The sequence below is a fragment of the Pholcus phalangioides genome, unplaced genomic scaffold (assembly GCF_987345545.1).
Source record: "Pholcus phalangioides strain wild (caught in Gottingen) unplaced genomic scaffold, Ppha-v1.0 ptg000015l_1, whole genome shotgun sequence".
NCBI lineage: Eukaryota > Metazoa > Arthropoda > Arachnida > Araneae > Pholcidae > Pholcus > Pholcus phalangioides.
In genome coordinates, this window is record NW_028301608.1 from 83,064,893 (window position 1) to 83,081,736 (window position 16,844).

Below are 16,844 nucleotides of genomic sequence, written 5' to 3' on the forward strand. Positions count from 1 at the left end.
CACGTACACTCCCATTCCAACATGTATCAATCCGTTAGAAATTCTGCACAAGAATGTGGACGATGTAAAGTTTTGGATTTAGTAGTGGTAGGTGAAAAAGTTTTTTAAAATTGCAGTTTTCTTTTTCCTGTGGTCCATATAACGTATCTATCCAGTTTCAACGAAATACGTCCACCAGAACAGGCGCTTCATAGTCTGAGTAGTGTCAGTTTAACTACGTATAACCCCCCTGTATTTATGGACAAAGCTTGTTCACGACGTGCATGTAGTAAAACTCGGTTTTAACGACACGGAAATTACGTGAAATTTCGTCGTGATAGCCGAGTTGTCGTTAGAACCGAAATTAACGTTTGCCCGACCTTTAAAATAGCAAAAGATATAATCAAATGCAATCAAATTCTCCTCATGAAGTTGAAATTTCATTATGTGATTTAGATATTTTATCGAGAAAAACGCGGAAAATTTTGATTATAAACACTGGACATAGCTAATTCTTGCCAAAAATGTAGCCAGTGAAATTGCCAATTATTGATTATAAACAGCCATAAGGTGCTATAGCAAGTCTGTAGTGAATTGAAGTGTATATTCAAGAAAACGAAAAAAATTAAACATGGAACCGTGGTGCTCTTTAAATTACTAACAGTGTTATGCACCTGATTATACTCGCGAGATCGATACCCGTTGGTCATAGTTTAAGCTTATGAATATGTAGGCCATATATGCTCAACCTATGACCTGCGAGCCAAATTTGGTCCTCGGAGTTATCTGATGTAGCCCGAAACCTAATTTGGCAAAAATTAACTAGTTGACACATTTACAGATCATTTGAGTGAATTGCGGTACAATTTCAGAGCAATTTCAGAGCGGCCCTCGCCACAATTCTACATCACTCAAGCGGTCCATGCCACATTCAACACGCATGACTTAAATGGTCGATGATACATTTGCAAGTACCTCATATGGCCCCACGATATATTTTCAGATCATTTAAGTGATCTGCGTCACAGTTCCATATTAGTCAAATGGCTTACGCCGCATTTCTACATGACTCAAGTGACCCCATACTCTCCGAGTTGCGCATCCTTGATACAGGTGCTCCTCTTTTAACAATGAAGCATGCACCGGTGCTCTTGACTCAAAAGATATTGAGGTTCACTCCGTACCCCCCCCCCCTTTTTTAAGATGTCAACTTACAATTGAAAGGAGATGGAGTGGATGAGAGAAACTGTATTGCATATTTCCGCACTACACAGAACCATACCTACTTCAGAACCATACTATGTATCGTACGTCCATTTTTTTTTTTGTAAATTTTGAGATATTACTGTAAAAATTCTTGTAAGTTCTCTTTCTTATAATATTGTATTTTTTCTAAAATAATTTTCAAATGAAGTAAGTATGCCCATAAGCGTATGCAGGATTTTCTCAGGGGGTATATAACCACAAATACCCCTCTCCCTTTGCATACGCCAATGAGTATGTCCTAATATACTTTTCGAGGAATTAACAAAATAATGAGATATAAATTATTGATTTATCTTCATACTGTGTAATATCAAGTGGACATACGATAGTATGGTTCTCGGGTACAGATTTATCGCCTCAGAATCAAACGGCACTATCTCAGCAAGAGGATGGAAACGGGGAATCGGAGTAGATGCCTGCACCGGTGTACGTAACACGCATGCTACTTACATAGATGAAGTTTTAGGCAGGGTGCATGCGCACTGGAACGATACAATTAACGATACGATCCGCGACGCGAACGAAATCGAAAAAGATTGGTTAAAAGCAAGAAATCAATACCGTTTTCATTGTTTTTTTGACCAATTCGTGTCAATTCTGTTGCGCGCAGCGATCGTGTATCGCTCTAATTAGATTAGAATCTGGATAAAATGACCAGGGCTCGACGAAAATGGTTTCTAAATTAAGTTATTGAGAAGACAGTTTTGAGATGCTCAAGAAGAGATCGAAACGCGTAGTGAAACAGATTAGTAACCCCATTCTGTAATGTTATGCGACTATCACTCGATAAATTAAAAAAAAATTCATATGCAATGGGGTAATTACCAATTATAAATATTTTTTAATCTATGGTTTTTACTGTTTCGTTTTCTATTTTCGTTTGATTCGTTTCATGATCATGTTCCAGCCGATCGGCGAATTAATTCAATCAGCCAGTGTTATTCTTATTAATTTTTATTGTTTTGATGTAGGTATGTACTGTTAGAGAAGCGCTACTAATTTGGTTTTTATGTTTTCCTCAGTGATCTTCCCTCTGATTCATTATTCCGCTGTCGTTCAGAACAACAAACCAACCCTTCTATTTCTGGACACCACGTCCAAAGAAACGAAACTCCAGCAAGGTAAATTTTACATCTTTAAATTCTAGAAAAATTCAAGAAATGATTTCTCAATGAAAATATCTCGGATGTACAGGGTGATCCAAAAAAGATGGACCAAATTTTATGGGGGGTGAATGATAGTATACACCAAACTATAGTTTTGCCGGGATTGGAGATGAAGCGTAAAAGTGCTCACTCGCTGGGATATGGCTTACTCGAAAATTTGAAAGGGTCATTCTTATAGGCGTAAACCACTAACCAGAGGACCTTCCTCTTAGATATTTGTCTCTATCTCCGAAAAAACGTGTAGAAATATCGGGTTTGAGCCCCGCCCTCACAAAATACAAACTCGTCTATAACGTCAATAATTGCCTGCCCGGACAGATTTCCATAAAGAATAATGCAAATGCACCTTGCTTATAAACATCGATGAAAAGCAACCCCCTCTGATAAAACGACGAAGTTTTCGTCTTTTTCGTTTCCGCTTCAATGATGTTTCCCCCCCCAAGAAATTCTAAAGATTAGAGCTGATCACATTCAGGGAATGTTCGTTTGTTGTTCTAATTAAAAACTAAAAAAATTACATTGAGGAAAAAAAAGATTTATTACATGTTTGGCGTTCTGACTTGCTCATTGACATGAGCAATACACGGAACATTTCTGTATTTTGATCCAAACGTCATTTCCTTTTTTTCCCCCACAAAACGCTTCAATTTCCAGTCTTCACTAGAATCAGGAATGAGAGTAATTTGCATAATTTATAAATTGTGTTACAATGAATATCACCATAAATGTGTGCTCATTTCACACATTTGCCAAATTCCCCCCCCCCCACCACCCCCGTGGAATACATTTTAGCAGACTTGCTGTAACGGGTTTTTTTTTCTCGTCAAGAGTTATCTATAAACAATTTTGGTAATTTTGTCGACATGTTCGGCGAGAAACGGCGATGTCCCTTATTTCCCGTATTTTTCTAGATCAAATTGGTCACCCTTCTGTGATCAGGAAGAAATAAAATCTTCATATACAAGTACTTGATTGCTTCTGATTCTGATTATATTTTTTTGTCAAAAAAGGTCTTGGAAACATGAAGTTCGGTTGTGGAATCTTCGATGCCGTTGTAACAGAGTTTGACTGTATTTTTAAGCCCTTCCAATATTCCCGATAACTTTACTGATCATTCTGTTTGTGGTTTTATGTTGAAGAAGACAATGTTTACACGTTTCTTCTAGGGGGAAAAATAATCTCTCTGCGATCATTTTCGCAACGCCAAATAACAGCGTTTTGAAAGTTTCCTTCAGTGCAAGTGCGTATCCAGAGGGTTAAGAGCGATCACACTTCCCAAGAGCCGAAAAATATGGGGTAAATTAATCTGTCCCGTAAAATACGGATGCTCCAATGCACCTCCACAATAAGTCGTTTCTCCAACACTTATGCCTATGACAGAGGGGGGGGGGGAAGGTCAAAAATGACTAAAAATTTGCTTACGTAATACTTGAACGACCCCTAACTTAAAGTGATAAAATTCAATGAAAACTGTAATTTACTCGTATGCCATTGTTCTTCACATCATGAGATTATATTATGGTACTACAATATAATAACTTTTTCCGACCCGCCCGTTTTCACTCCATTCGCAGCTGAGCTGAAGACATCTGCCTCGGCTTCATTCATAGCTTAACTCTTTAAGACGCCTGCCTCAGGTCTATTTACGGCTGAAAATGTCTACCTCCGCTCAGGCGTGGATCCAGTCGGAATGGGGGGGGGGGGTGCAGGAATAAGGGTTCTTTTTATTCTTCTCCAGAAGAAACTTGCATACGTGTCGCTGTCTTCTTTACCATAAAATCACAAACAGAATGACGCTTTCAAGTTTGCGGATAAGCCACTTCCCAACGAGTGAGCACTCTTTACGCTTAATTTCCGACCCGACAAAATATGATGATGAATGTTTGGTTTGATGTATACACCAGCCCGTAAAGAGTTGAACCCATCTTTTTTCAATCATTCTGTATATCGTGGGACTGACTATTTTGCGTTTCACAGGTCTTTATGCCGAAATACGCAGCTTTGTGCCTCCAGGAGCAGATGCAAGACCAGCAACAGCTGATCCGACGACGTCTTGCTTCAGCGCTTGGATATTCATGGGATTCAAGACGCTGGACGACACATTCAGCGACGTGTTGGAAGACAGCTGGAAAGATTGGACAGGCACCCGCCTTATCTACATGAGCCTCTCGGACGAGTTCGGCGTGTCGAAGTTCACCTTCTACCGCCGGCAGCAACCGAAAGACTTGGACGTCTTCATGTACGTGGTGACTGTCGAGTGCGATAACGTCACGGCCCGCAACAAGATCAAGCTGCTCGACTTCGTTCAGCGGTTGCGCGTCGAACGCATGATCGGCTACCTCTCGGTGTACAGAGTCACGGAACGAAAACCGCCATCTACCGCCAGCCTGATCAATGGCCTGTTGTCCGAGGCCGTTGAAACGACCAGGGAAGAGTCGGCCATATGACAGCTAGAGAAAGCCTTAGATCTCATCACCGTTTCCGTCAGCGGCGAGGAAGAAGCCAAGGAGAAGCTGAAGAAACGAGCCACGATACGACGCCAGTCAACAGAATAAATTATTTACTGATTCAGTGGCTTCATCCTTGTCCATCAGCAATGACAGTTCGAAAAGAATAATGATGTATTCGGATAATCAGATTCGATTAATGCGGCTGTACTTCTGCAAGTAGGAGCGGAAACCACATTTTGGTTCCTATTCACATAACCAACCACACCGAAACGAGCGAATTGTCCCACCAAACATGAGTAAATTCAAAATGAGGTAACAATATAAGTGAAGGCTGAGCCCTGTCCCCCATAGTTCATGAATATATGACCCACCCACCGCTCACCGGCATTTGTCTACGTACATTCTTGAATACTGTACAAACGGGACGTCTGGGAAAGCTTAAAACTTCCAATGTTTTCTTCATGTCGGCGCCTGTGCACAGTTTTATAGTTTGAAAAATGCCAACCCATTAAATGTTTTTTTCTGTTTCGAAAATTTTCCGAGAGGGGAGTACTCATCTCCTCTAATTTTGGCTCTGGGGAGAGTTCAACACCCCCGAGTGTAAATCGAATTTGTCATGGTCCCCCCCCCCCCCCCATCGTGCAGCAGGGCCCAGTTTTTCTTAATATAACTATGAGTGAAGTGGATTCACTCTTAGTTATAAAAAAACTGATGGCAGATGGTGGCGCTACACATAATACACAGAAACAAGTCAGGTTCACAGCACGTGCACGCACATTCCGACATATACCAATTCGTTCGAAGTTCCGCAGAGGAATGCGGACGAGGTGCATATGTGGTCTAGTAGTAGTAGTAGTAGTAGTAGTAGCAGCAGCAACAGGGCAGTATATAGGACTTTTGCTGCTCTGTACAAACATGATTTTAACGCCCCACAACTTTAAAATTCAATAATTTCATAAAGGTGTTCTCTGTTCCTCCCTAAAACTGCTGCCCCTCTAAATTTTGCCGCCCTGGCAGAGCCTCTAGCCTAGGATCTTTAGCGGGCTCCCAGACCAGACAAAAAAAGGTAACAATCGTCCCACGCTTCCTGCCTTTTTCACCACACTTCAACTCCGTTCATATCATTATTCTTCAACTTACTGCCGTTAACAAATTGGATTTGAAGTGAAGGCGCCATCTATCGACGGTCGCCCCAAGCTCGTAAGGGGAAAAATATCTTATTATCTGGTATATTCTTCCCCAGTTCAAACCTCGGACCTTACGGCAACTTTCACGATGGAAGAATAATTAATAAGACGAGGAATCTTACTACAACGGGGCTCGGGATCGAGCTCCCGGGCGGAAGCCCTGTCGACCCCACCTTTGTTGGAGCTTCATGGAGTTTGTTATCAATACATAGTGTGACGCAGCAGACGCTGGATAAGGCTATGATGCCTTATATATAAAGGGGGGGGGGGGTTCTAGACTAGAGCTCCTTGAAATATCTGGCTGACTCATTCACCATCTTTGAGCAAAAGCGTGATGTGAATACACTACAGCCAATCACTATTCCCCTATCCTGCCCTTTTTTGAACTACTACTTGGCTTGTCCCTTAGAGCGGTAAATCCTTTCTTTACTCAAAAATCGAGGCCGATGTATCCGCTGTCCTTTATAGGTGCCTTAGCCAATCCTGTTCCCTATCTTGCTGTTGTTTTCCTAGCCACCTAAGGCGCTTATTTTTAAATGTCCGCGGTAAGCTACTTTACCACCTCCTGTTAGAGCGTACAATCCATTAATTAGCTTCAGAAACTACAAAAAAAAAAAATTTATCTAAATAATCTAAAAAAAAATAAATTAATTAAATAATTAATTATTTTTAAAAATTCTCCCTAATAAGCTGAGTGAATTTCTTTTCTGGAATCAATCCCTAAACGGTATATTTTAATATAAGATTACTAGAAAACTAGTCCTTTAAAGAACTCCAAACATATATAGGCAGTATTTAATCGCCCCCTCCTGGGATGTATTACTAACGTCAGTTTGATCGCATGTTTCCTTACAACAAATGCAGAGCAAACACACTACAACATAGTATGAAATTCCGCAACATAAGAGAAAAAATTACTTATATCATAATATATCAGACATATGTTCAGGATGTCACATAAATTCATGCATAGCTTCGAAATTTATAAAAATTTGAGGAATCGCGCGAATACATTTGAAATCCCTCTCACAAAGGGAAATTTTTGCTACGGGGGGAAAAAAACAAAAGGTTAAATTTTTTGTCGACAGAGAGCGCTGTATGAAATAACGAAAGTCTGGTAGGGGTCGTTAGAAATTAACATTTCTTCAATCTCTTCTGTGTCCGAAACGTTAGCAAAGCTTCAATCGCCGATTCGTGGCTGATTTAAAACAGCTTCACCAATAGTGCTTTATCGATTGATGTCAACATCGCAATGAAAACCTTATATTTACGCCAGCAACAGGAAAGTTCGGCAATGAGCTGTTAATCGTCCAGCCTGTATCTGCTCCATAGGATATACCTTGCATAATTCTCGAGTGATTTGCTTTCGTGCAGCGTTCTCTATCGACAAATTCGAATTAAATTCTTTTTTCTGTACCAAGAAAATCCCCCCCCCCCCGTGAGTCAAATTTGTATTCGGCCCGGATTACACTAAACGTTTGATAAATGTTCTTTTATGAAACTGTTAAAATACAACCAATAAGCGTATCGGTTACAGTCGAGTGAATGTAACCAATTGGCTAAATTAGTGGCCGTTCAAATATTACGGCAGCAGATTTTTAGCAATTCTTGACCCCCCCCCCCTAACCCCGTCAGCAAAATTTCGTCAGTTCTGCCAATACCTTCTAGAGCAGAAGCTCTAGCCAATACCTTCTGCTCTAGAAGGTATTGGTTCTGCCTCCTACCTCCAAACGTATATTTGGATCAGGGGGACACACGTGGGGAGGGCACCAGAGAAAATTATGCAAAAAAATATTTTAAAACAAATTAAAAATAGCTTGAAAATACCTTTATATGCTGTTATAATCAATTTCTGTTAATTTCAATGCTATTTGAAAGCTAAGAACTTGAAATTTCTTTTCAAGAAATTCATTGCGACCCGCCCTCTAAGCCATATTTGCTAAACCCATGGCCGAGGACCAAATGTGGCCTTCGGAGTTATCTGATGTGGCCCGCCACCTCAAACCTCATTTTGTAAAAATGAACCAAGCGGCACATTTACAGATCGCTTAAATGACCCGTGGCACAATTCCAGAACACTTCAGCGGTCCGCTGCACATTTAGAGATTCCTTGAGTGACATGTGCACTTAAGCGCTCCCCCCCCCCCCGGTGCAGTTCTACATCACTCAAGTTACCTGCGGCACATTCCCAGAGTACTTAAGTGATCCCCGGCACATTTCCAGATTATTTAAGTGATCCCTGGCATAATTACGGATCACTTAAGTGACACGTGTCTCAGTTCCAGAGCACTTAAGCACGGACTGCGAAACATTTTTATAACACTTGAGCGGCCCGGACATATTTCTAGAGCACTTGAAGGATCCGCGGAACATTTAGAGATCATTAAAGTGGCTCCTGTAGAGGACTTATCAATAGAGAGAATATTAGTCCAGGTGCCCACAAACGAACGAAAGGTTTTTCCCGTTTTTGTGGAAAGACGAGTAAGATGCCATTAAGAATATTACATATTTTTATAAAGAATGGTTGATGACGGAAGGATCGTTCAAACCCCCCCCCCCCCGTCATCAAAAGTCGGCAAACCCGAAACCCCCCTCCCTCCTATCGATGCTGACGTAATACTTGAATGACACCTTATTGGTGGTTTTATTCAAGTTTTGTGAAGGATCTTTTATCAAACTTTTACATCGTAATCACGGCCTACCACCGATTCTTTCAATTTTTATAAATTTTTTAACGATTTACGAATTTATGGGACACCCTTTATTCATTTTTTATATAAATTACAAAATAATAGCTTCTAGAAAAAAAACGTCCATTAGTTTCCTGAAATGATTTAATTTTTATTCGTACCTTCTCATAGCTATTTCGCAAATCAGAGAGAGAGAGATTAGAATTAATTTCTTGGTTTCCATATGAAATCCGATTGCGGGACCAGTGATCTTCCAATTCATTAACACTGAGAACAATGTGAATAATGTTGTTTGTATGAAATGTTGAACGAGATGAAATTGTGAAGCAATATGGTGAACGAATGTTATTATTTCAGAGAGAGTTATTAAATTGTGAAATTATTTTTATTTGCGTTTATTTCTTTTATATGCCTCCGTCTTTCTTGGCGCAATGGAATATATACAGGGTGTCGTTGTCCAATAGCAGCAGAATTCCTTAACCGTTGGTCTCACTGAATGCTGTATAGAAAAGAAAAATCGAACGCCGGGAGCAGCTTATATACAAACCCTACATTCCTAGCTATATTATAGAAATTTAGTGCATCGTGATTGGCCGAAATGAGTGATGAACAATTACGTCACCCAGTGAAATTTTTTCTGGTGACGCTTAACAAGAGATATACTTAATTGCGCGTGAATCCGACTTCCGCAGTTGGAGCAATGGTTAAAGCACAGGACACGGGGGGGGGGGGGGTGTCAGCGTCTAACTCATATTTTCACAAAGGATGGTTGATGACGTAAGCATTACCAAACCCCCCCCCCCCCCATCGATGATGACGTAACGAAGGTTGTGTGTTCTCGATTCCCTCTGAAACAAAACCTTCTATACTATTGCAGAAATCCTCCGCGCGAAGCTTTGACGTCACTGAAATCGTCCATTTCATCTGTAGATATTGGATATAGCAGGCCGACGCATGCGAAATCTTTTACCTTTTTTTTGCGGCATATGCAATGGCTACAGGTGAAATGGACGACTTCAGTGACGTCCCGAGTTTTGCGCGGAGGCTTTCTGCTATAGAAAAGGTGTTGCTCAAACCCCTCCGAGATTTTTTCCCCCCATCCTTCTAATCTTTGTGTCATTTATTGATTCACTAAAAAAATAATGCTTTCATTTTTTTTTAATGAACTCCGAAATTAAGTTTCACCAAAAACTCCGCCCCACGTGACGTTTTGTTATCTTTCTTGCTCGCGATCACCGGCGTGCTAATTCCTCTTGTGTTATTAAGAATGTAGGGACTGTAATTACTCCGCCGGGCACGAGTACAATACTCTTTCAACGGCTTTAGACTGCTCTCATAGTGGAGCGAAGAGGTACGAGTTACAAGAATTGCGACCAGGAAGAAAAAAATGGATATAGGGGTGAAGGAAGAGGTGTGTATGTCCGCACTTATAAAAATCTCAAAAAGTTTCGAAAACAATTACCACTAATTCTACTCATTTAAATACGCACAAAAATATAAAAATATCCGGCGGAATTACTATGGGTCAGAATTTTTTTTTTTTAAATTAATATTTTGAACACCAAATAGAGGCCGAGAATGAAATATAAAATCGCACAACCCTAAAGTCTTAAAGCGACATCATTCAAAGAACACAACATTAGATAAAGCACAGACCGAGAAAGAGAGAAAAAAAGAGAAACAACTAGTCCTCTCTCCACGAAAAAAAAGATGGAGAAAAGAAAGAAAAGAAGTTTTTTATTTTCATATAGGTATCGCCAAAAAACACGAGAGATGATGAGTAGCCAACACACAGTTTCCATTTTTAATAATTTTCTGAAGCTTTAATAATTGAATTCTGCCGCTAATTCCTTGTTTTTATGTGTTTCTGGGTGAGATGAATATACCTAAATTTTTTGAGGATGACACACCTTCGAACCCTTTCCTTGTTAGTAAAAGGGAAGGAAAATAAAGAAAATGGCCGGAGGGGTTCTGAAATGTAAGAGTGTGATGATGGTGATCCATCCGCAGCAGTGGGAAAGAGAAAAAAGGGAAACGGACCAATCAGCAGATCAAGGTGAAAACAAACATGTTTGTTCACCTCTCGCACCCCGTTGAGTGTCCTCTTTCTCGCACTTCTCGAGCGTGTGCGGTGTAGAACAAAACAATGCAAGTGTCTATTATGCACTCCCGCACCTCTTGGTCGCCGCACTATGTGCACTGCCTAAGAAGGACTCCGGGAGGGCTTCTTGGTTGGTGTTCTTGAGATGAATTTCAGTTAGTGCAAAAAATGTTTCAAAATGTTGTCAATAACATCATCCAATAGAAGCCATTGAAGTAAAAAATAAAAAAATTAGAGAAGTTTTAAGAGAGTGGGTTTCATTACTAGTAAATTAAGATGAAAATAATTCATGGAGAAAATTATTCGAAATTGGCATCATACAGGAGAAAATACGTGGCATTGCCGATTCTCGTCACAAAAACTGCCAACCATAGCAAAAAAAAAAAAAAAATACTAAAAAACTGCTCTTAAAATACAGGACTACTAAAACTTTCAGTGAGTTACGATTTATTTCACGAAAAAACCGTTGAAACACATGACAAATATATATGTTAGGTGGACATTTATATCATAATAGAGGGTACCCTATAAATTCGTAAATAGTTTAAAAATTAATAACAAAAAATGGAGGAATTGGTATATTTGAATGCGGTTTGCGAAGAAGTTATTCTCACAAAAGGGGAGGATTTTTTGCCATAAGAAAAAATTAGTTCAAATTTTTGTCTGTAGTTTTTCAATCTCCTCTATGTCCGAAACCAGTTCCGTCTTAACGCATGGGCCCACCGGGCACGGCCCGGGGGCCTCAGAAAAATGAAAGGTAGTTGAATTTTTCGTGAATTCGCATGTAGGACCTCAGAAAAATCTCGTGGCCCGGGGACCCATGATGCTCTTAAGACGGCCCTGTCCGAAACGTTCATAAAGCTTCAGCCGGCAATTCGTGGCTGAGGTATAAACAATCCACCAATGTCAACATCACAATGAAAATCTCATTTGTGCGCTTTTTAACAAGTAAAATTCGGAAATGAGCTATTAATCGTGCACCCTGCATTTTATAGCAGATCTATTTGCGTATTTCGAGCGATTTGCTTTCGTGAAGCGCCTTCTATCGACAAAATTTTTTTTCTTTTGTGCAGAATAAAATTCCCCTTCGTGAGAATAACTTTTTTGCAAACCGCATTCAAAAGTATACCAATACTTTCATTTTTTTTTATTCATTTTTAAACTGTTTATGAATTTATGGGACAACCTGCATAATTTATCAGTTACAAAAATAATCTTCGTCCTTAATTCCAGTGAACAATAATGAAAATTCAAGAAGCTTCTCAGAACAAGGGGAAAAACGGGACATTTTTATAGAAAATTTTTTATAACTGTCTAAAATTTTCTGTCACTATTTGCCGTCAAGACTAAAAACTGTGAAAATATGCCAATGCATGAAGAGTATTTTACTAAATGGGACTTATAGGGCCACCCAGGGACGTATGAAAAATAATTTTGCTTATATAAAATATAATTAACCATGATAACTATAATTGTTATAATTATAGTTATCATGGTTAACTGGTCTAACCAGTTATCAGGGTTAATTAATATAACTAACTATTACACGTACAAGCTTTTTTTCAAGAAATTTGGATTATCTCTTAGAAAACGAATCTGCGATAAATCTTGTAACCTTGTTTTAACCTAATCGCACGTTAGAAAAAGGAAGGGGGGAGAAGAAAAAAATATATAAAAGGGAGAAGTGTTATAAATAAGGTAGATAAGAGAGTGTTTTTTTTATTTATAAAGTCCTCTTTTCACCCTCACCCTTCGTGTTCCCCTTCGCTCTTACGTATATATGGTAGTATAAGTGGAAAGATGCATTATATGTGTGGAGGGGGGGGGGGGAGAGTCATTAACACAGAGTATAGAAAGAAAGGAGGGAAAGAAAAAGTAACTTTCGCGTATAGATCATAGAGTTACTATAAAGCTTTGCGGTGGTGAGAAGAGAAGAAAGAAAACGCAGAGAACTTGTTTGAATTTATTCCACTGGTGTTTGGACGTAATATTACGCCTGTGATCGTAAAGAGGTTAAAGTAACTTTTTCGACTCAAATCACTTCCGACCACATTTGAAAGTTTCCTTTAAGACCAACGGAATTAGCTTTCGGACAGAGCGGGGATGCGGTTATCCACGTATAATACAATCCAGACACTTGAGTAAAAAAAAATTATTAGGTTTATTTTTTTTCAATATGTGTGTACAGCTATCATTACGCTTTGAACACGCACTAGAGTGACACAATCACATAGCGATGAATTTTTCATTCTACACGCGAACACGGAAAAAACATGTACAAACGAAAGGTTCTTGTGCGTATCGTATCATTAAATAGGGAATGCCGATGACCAACTCCTCTTCATAAAATATTCTTGCCATGATTACTCGGCATCACTGATCAATCGAACCGTGAATTATTGAAGCAGATTTTTCTATTTCATCAACCCTTCCTCGATTCGTCCACTTCGAGAAGGGGGGGGGGGGGGAAACGTTATTCGGCAATGTATTATTCACGTCTTTTGTCTGAGCGATTTGGTTGTCGTAATATGCGAGAAGCAGAGGCGGATTTAACGGTGGGTGCACCAGGCACGCGCACTGGGCCCCGAAAAACCTAAAGTTTGTACTTCACTTTAGGGGGAAGCCCGATAGTTTCTTCTGTGCCCGGGGCCTCAACCGATCTTAATCCGCTTCTAACGAGAAGCGTTCAAAAATGATACGTTTGTTTTGCGCAATAAAAAAGTGGCAGCATATTTCTTCAATCTCTACGCATGCAAAAGCTAGTGCAAATTACAGTACCTGTATTTCTTATTAGGCTGACGATAATTAGGTTATGGCAATACGTAAATACTCAATTGCCCTTATCTTTTTTCGAATTCCAGGACAAAACGCGTTTGCTACATTGAAAACTATTATTTTATTCTGATTTGCGCTGATTCAGCATATAATATAATATATGCTGTATAGATTTACATGGTGCACACACAAGTAACAGGACGTATGGTATTTCACTAGCGAACCGTTGATCCTAGAGGCATACTTCCAATTAGAAAAAGTATCCACATGAATCCCCTGAATTTATAACTAGATAATAAGTAGATTTTTACGACCCATCTCAAAGCCCTTGCGACCTAACTTTGGGTCGTGACCCATAGGTTAAGAACCCCTGATTTAGAACATCCAATGAGAAACAGTGCATTCGAACGTAAAAGATGCAAATACACTTAATGTAGCAAATTGAAAGCATTGATGGATGGACATGTGTATATGTTACTGCCAAATCCCGAAGTGTGGCCAATTCCCGAAATGCTGGCCACTTCACGAATCGGAAGAAAATTTTGAACAAAGTCCGATTTGCAGAAATGATTCGAGCTTTGTCTGGCCAATTTGCAAAGTAGCTGGATATCCCTGGCCCATGTTTGATGTGCTGATGTAAAACGGTCCGGTACGTCCCAAATCAATTTTTTCATCGCTAACGTGTGATACATGGCTATACACATTATAGCTGTATTGCATTAGCTCCATGTGATGAGAGAGAGAGAGAGAGAAGAAAAATTTGAGAAAAAAACCATTCACATATGAAATGCAGAAACATAGGACAATGTAGGAATATTTGACAAGAAAAACAATTTTTTTTCCTGTCAAATTTTGAAAAAAAAATTTATCACTACAACGTGACTGCGATATGATGGGTTGCCATATAGCTAACATGGACGTCATTATATGCCGAAAAAGTACGTCAAATGGCGATGGACCCCGAATCCTGCTTTTTCTTTTCGAGCATTGGCTAGGGATCTCTGGTCACTTCGCGAACTGGCTGGTCAAAGCCAGAAATTCGGACACTGCCGGTCCAATTTACAATGAAATATGCCACTTCGCGAACGAGCCGATTTCAGGCTTTGACAGTAACATATACATTCCTGAAAAAAAAAACCGCATTGTTGGGGAAACGGGACAACGAGTGACCCGGACATTATTGTTTACGGCAGTCTTCTAAACGTATTTGTCTCTCACACACTCGCTAAGCTAACCCATAGTATAGCATCTTAACCTACTCCCCCCCCCCCAGGCGATATTGCCCCACTTTGAGAAACACTGGTTCAAGGGTTCAGCCAACAGAAAAAAAAAGAAGTAATATTACGTTTCATCCCTACATAAGCCAAGGTGGTGCATTATCTCCTAGAGATACGTGTATCTAGGAGGTAATGGGGGTGACGCCCGGTGAGCCTACACCAATTGGGGGGGGGGGTGCTTATTGACGGTTTCACTTTCCAACGGAGATTAATATTTGAACAATTAATGCGCACATCAAATGTTAAACACATTAACCTACGAGCACGCGCAGGCGATACGCGGATTAAAATATATAGCGCATCTCCTACATAGGAGCTCCCGCTGGAGGTTGACATTAATGCACATGCATTACATTAATGCAAATGTTAATTCACATTGAATTATGCACATTAAACTATATTAAGTTTATGCACATTATTAAATCAATGCACATTGAAGCATTAAACCACATTAAATTCGTGCACATTAAACACATTGATTTATGCACATCAAATTATGATGTAGCCATTAAGCTACATCATAATAATGCACATTAAACACATCATAATAATGCACATTAAACACATCATAATAATGCACATTAAACACATCAAATTAATGCACATTAAACACATCAAATTAATGCACATTAAACACATCAAATTAATGCACATTAAACACATCAAATTAATGCACATTAAACACATCAAATTAATGCACATTAAACACATCAAATTAATGCACATTAAACACATCAAATTAATGCACATTAGACACATCAAATTAATGCACATTAAACACATCAAATTTATGCACATTAAACACATCAAATTTATGCACATAAAACATTGAACCAGTGCCGTCTTAACGCATGGGCCCACCCGGACACGGCCCAGGGGCCTCAAGAGAAGAGGGCCTCACAAAAATTAGATTTGATTGAAATTTTCTAGAATTTACCCGGTAGGGCCTCCAAAATGTGATACTCTTAAGTCAGCCCCGCATTGAAATTGAACCCATGGGTGGAGATACCTCCCAGCGTCAAAGGTAAAGCCGACTGATCTAATGTATTTGCGTATATATGAATTAAAATCATCATCATCATGCCCCCAGACTTTCAATTCTACCTCCGCCTCTGATTTAACCATATTAAATCAATGCACATTTAAACATTAAATCCCATTAAATTAATACCATTAAACTACATCAAATTATCGCACATTAAACTACTTTAAATTAATGCACATTAAACATTTTATCGATCGGGAATGAGAACTCGTCTCTTCAAATTGACAAGGGTCATTGAACTGCTATCGGTGAATTTTCCCATGAACCATAGCAGTGATGGTAACTTGTGGGAAATTTCCCATATTCGTGGGCCAAAATTGGTCCACATGGGAAATTTCTTGGCGTTTGTGGGAAATTTTGAGAATTCATCAAACAAAAGAATTTTTATTGAAAAAAATATATAAATGCAAAACACACACACACAAACAAAATGCTTTTCTCGTGTAAAATACTTGACTGCATATTTCCACCGATGGATGGCATCACAATTTTCGGAATGCGTGGGAAAAACTTAGTCGAAAGGGAAATTTTCGAGGGAAATTTTGCTTAACGAGGTTACCATCACTCACTGAGCTTATAAGTAAAGTAAAGTTTATCACAAAAAATGAGTAACTTTGCCTGGTTTTAATTTATACAAAAATTGCCACGTTTATTGCCACGTTAAACGCGTCGACCATTCGACCAATTGAATTTATTTGTCTTAAAAACGTGGCAATTTTTGTATAAAGTAAAGTTTACTTTAATAAAGTTAGTTACCATTAATAAGTAAAGTTTACTTATTGCTCAGTGCCATCACTGCGACCATACGGTTTAAAATTGGCGCGTTAATTTCCTGATCAAATCTGAGCTTCTGCTGCCATCTAACAGCAAGTTCAAGAAACTACTAGTATCTCGACCAGTCGCTAGAT

The 16,844-nt window shown here is 39.3% G+C and overlaps 1 protein-coding gene across 1 annotated transcript in view; it reads left to right on the forward strand.

Annotated features, from left to right (window-relative positions):
* Positions 1-6,680, forward strand: part of LOC149076852 (uncharacterized) — a 37,041-nt gene extending 30,361 nt beyond the window's left edge. Inside the window, exons 3-4 of the mRNA XM_089244572.1 lie at positions 2,268-2,366; positions 4,389-6,680. Of these exons, the coding sequence (XP_089100698.1) occupies positions 2,268-2,366; positions 4,389-4,858 (569 nt within the window). The 3' untranslated portion in view covers positions 4,859-6,680. The remainder of the gene's footprint in view (positions 1-2,267; positions 2,367-4,388) is intronic.
* Positions 6,681-16,844: the final 10,164 nt, after the last annotated feature.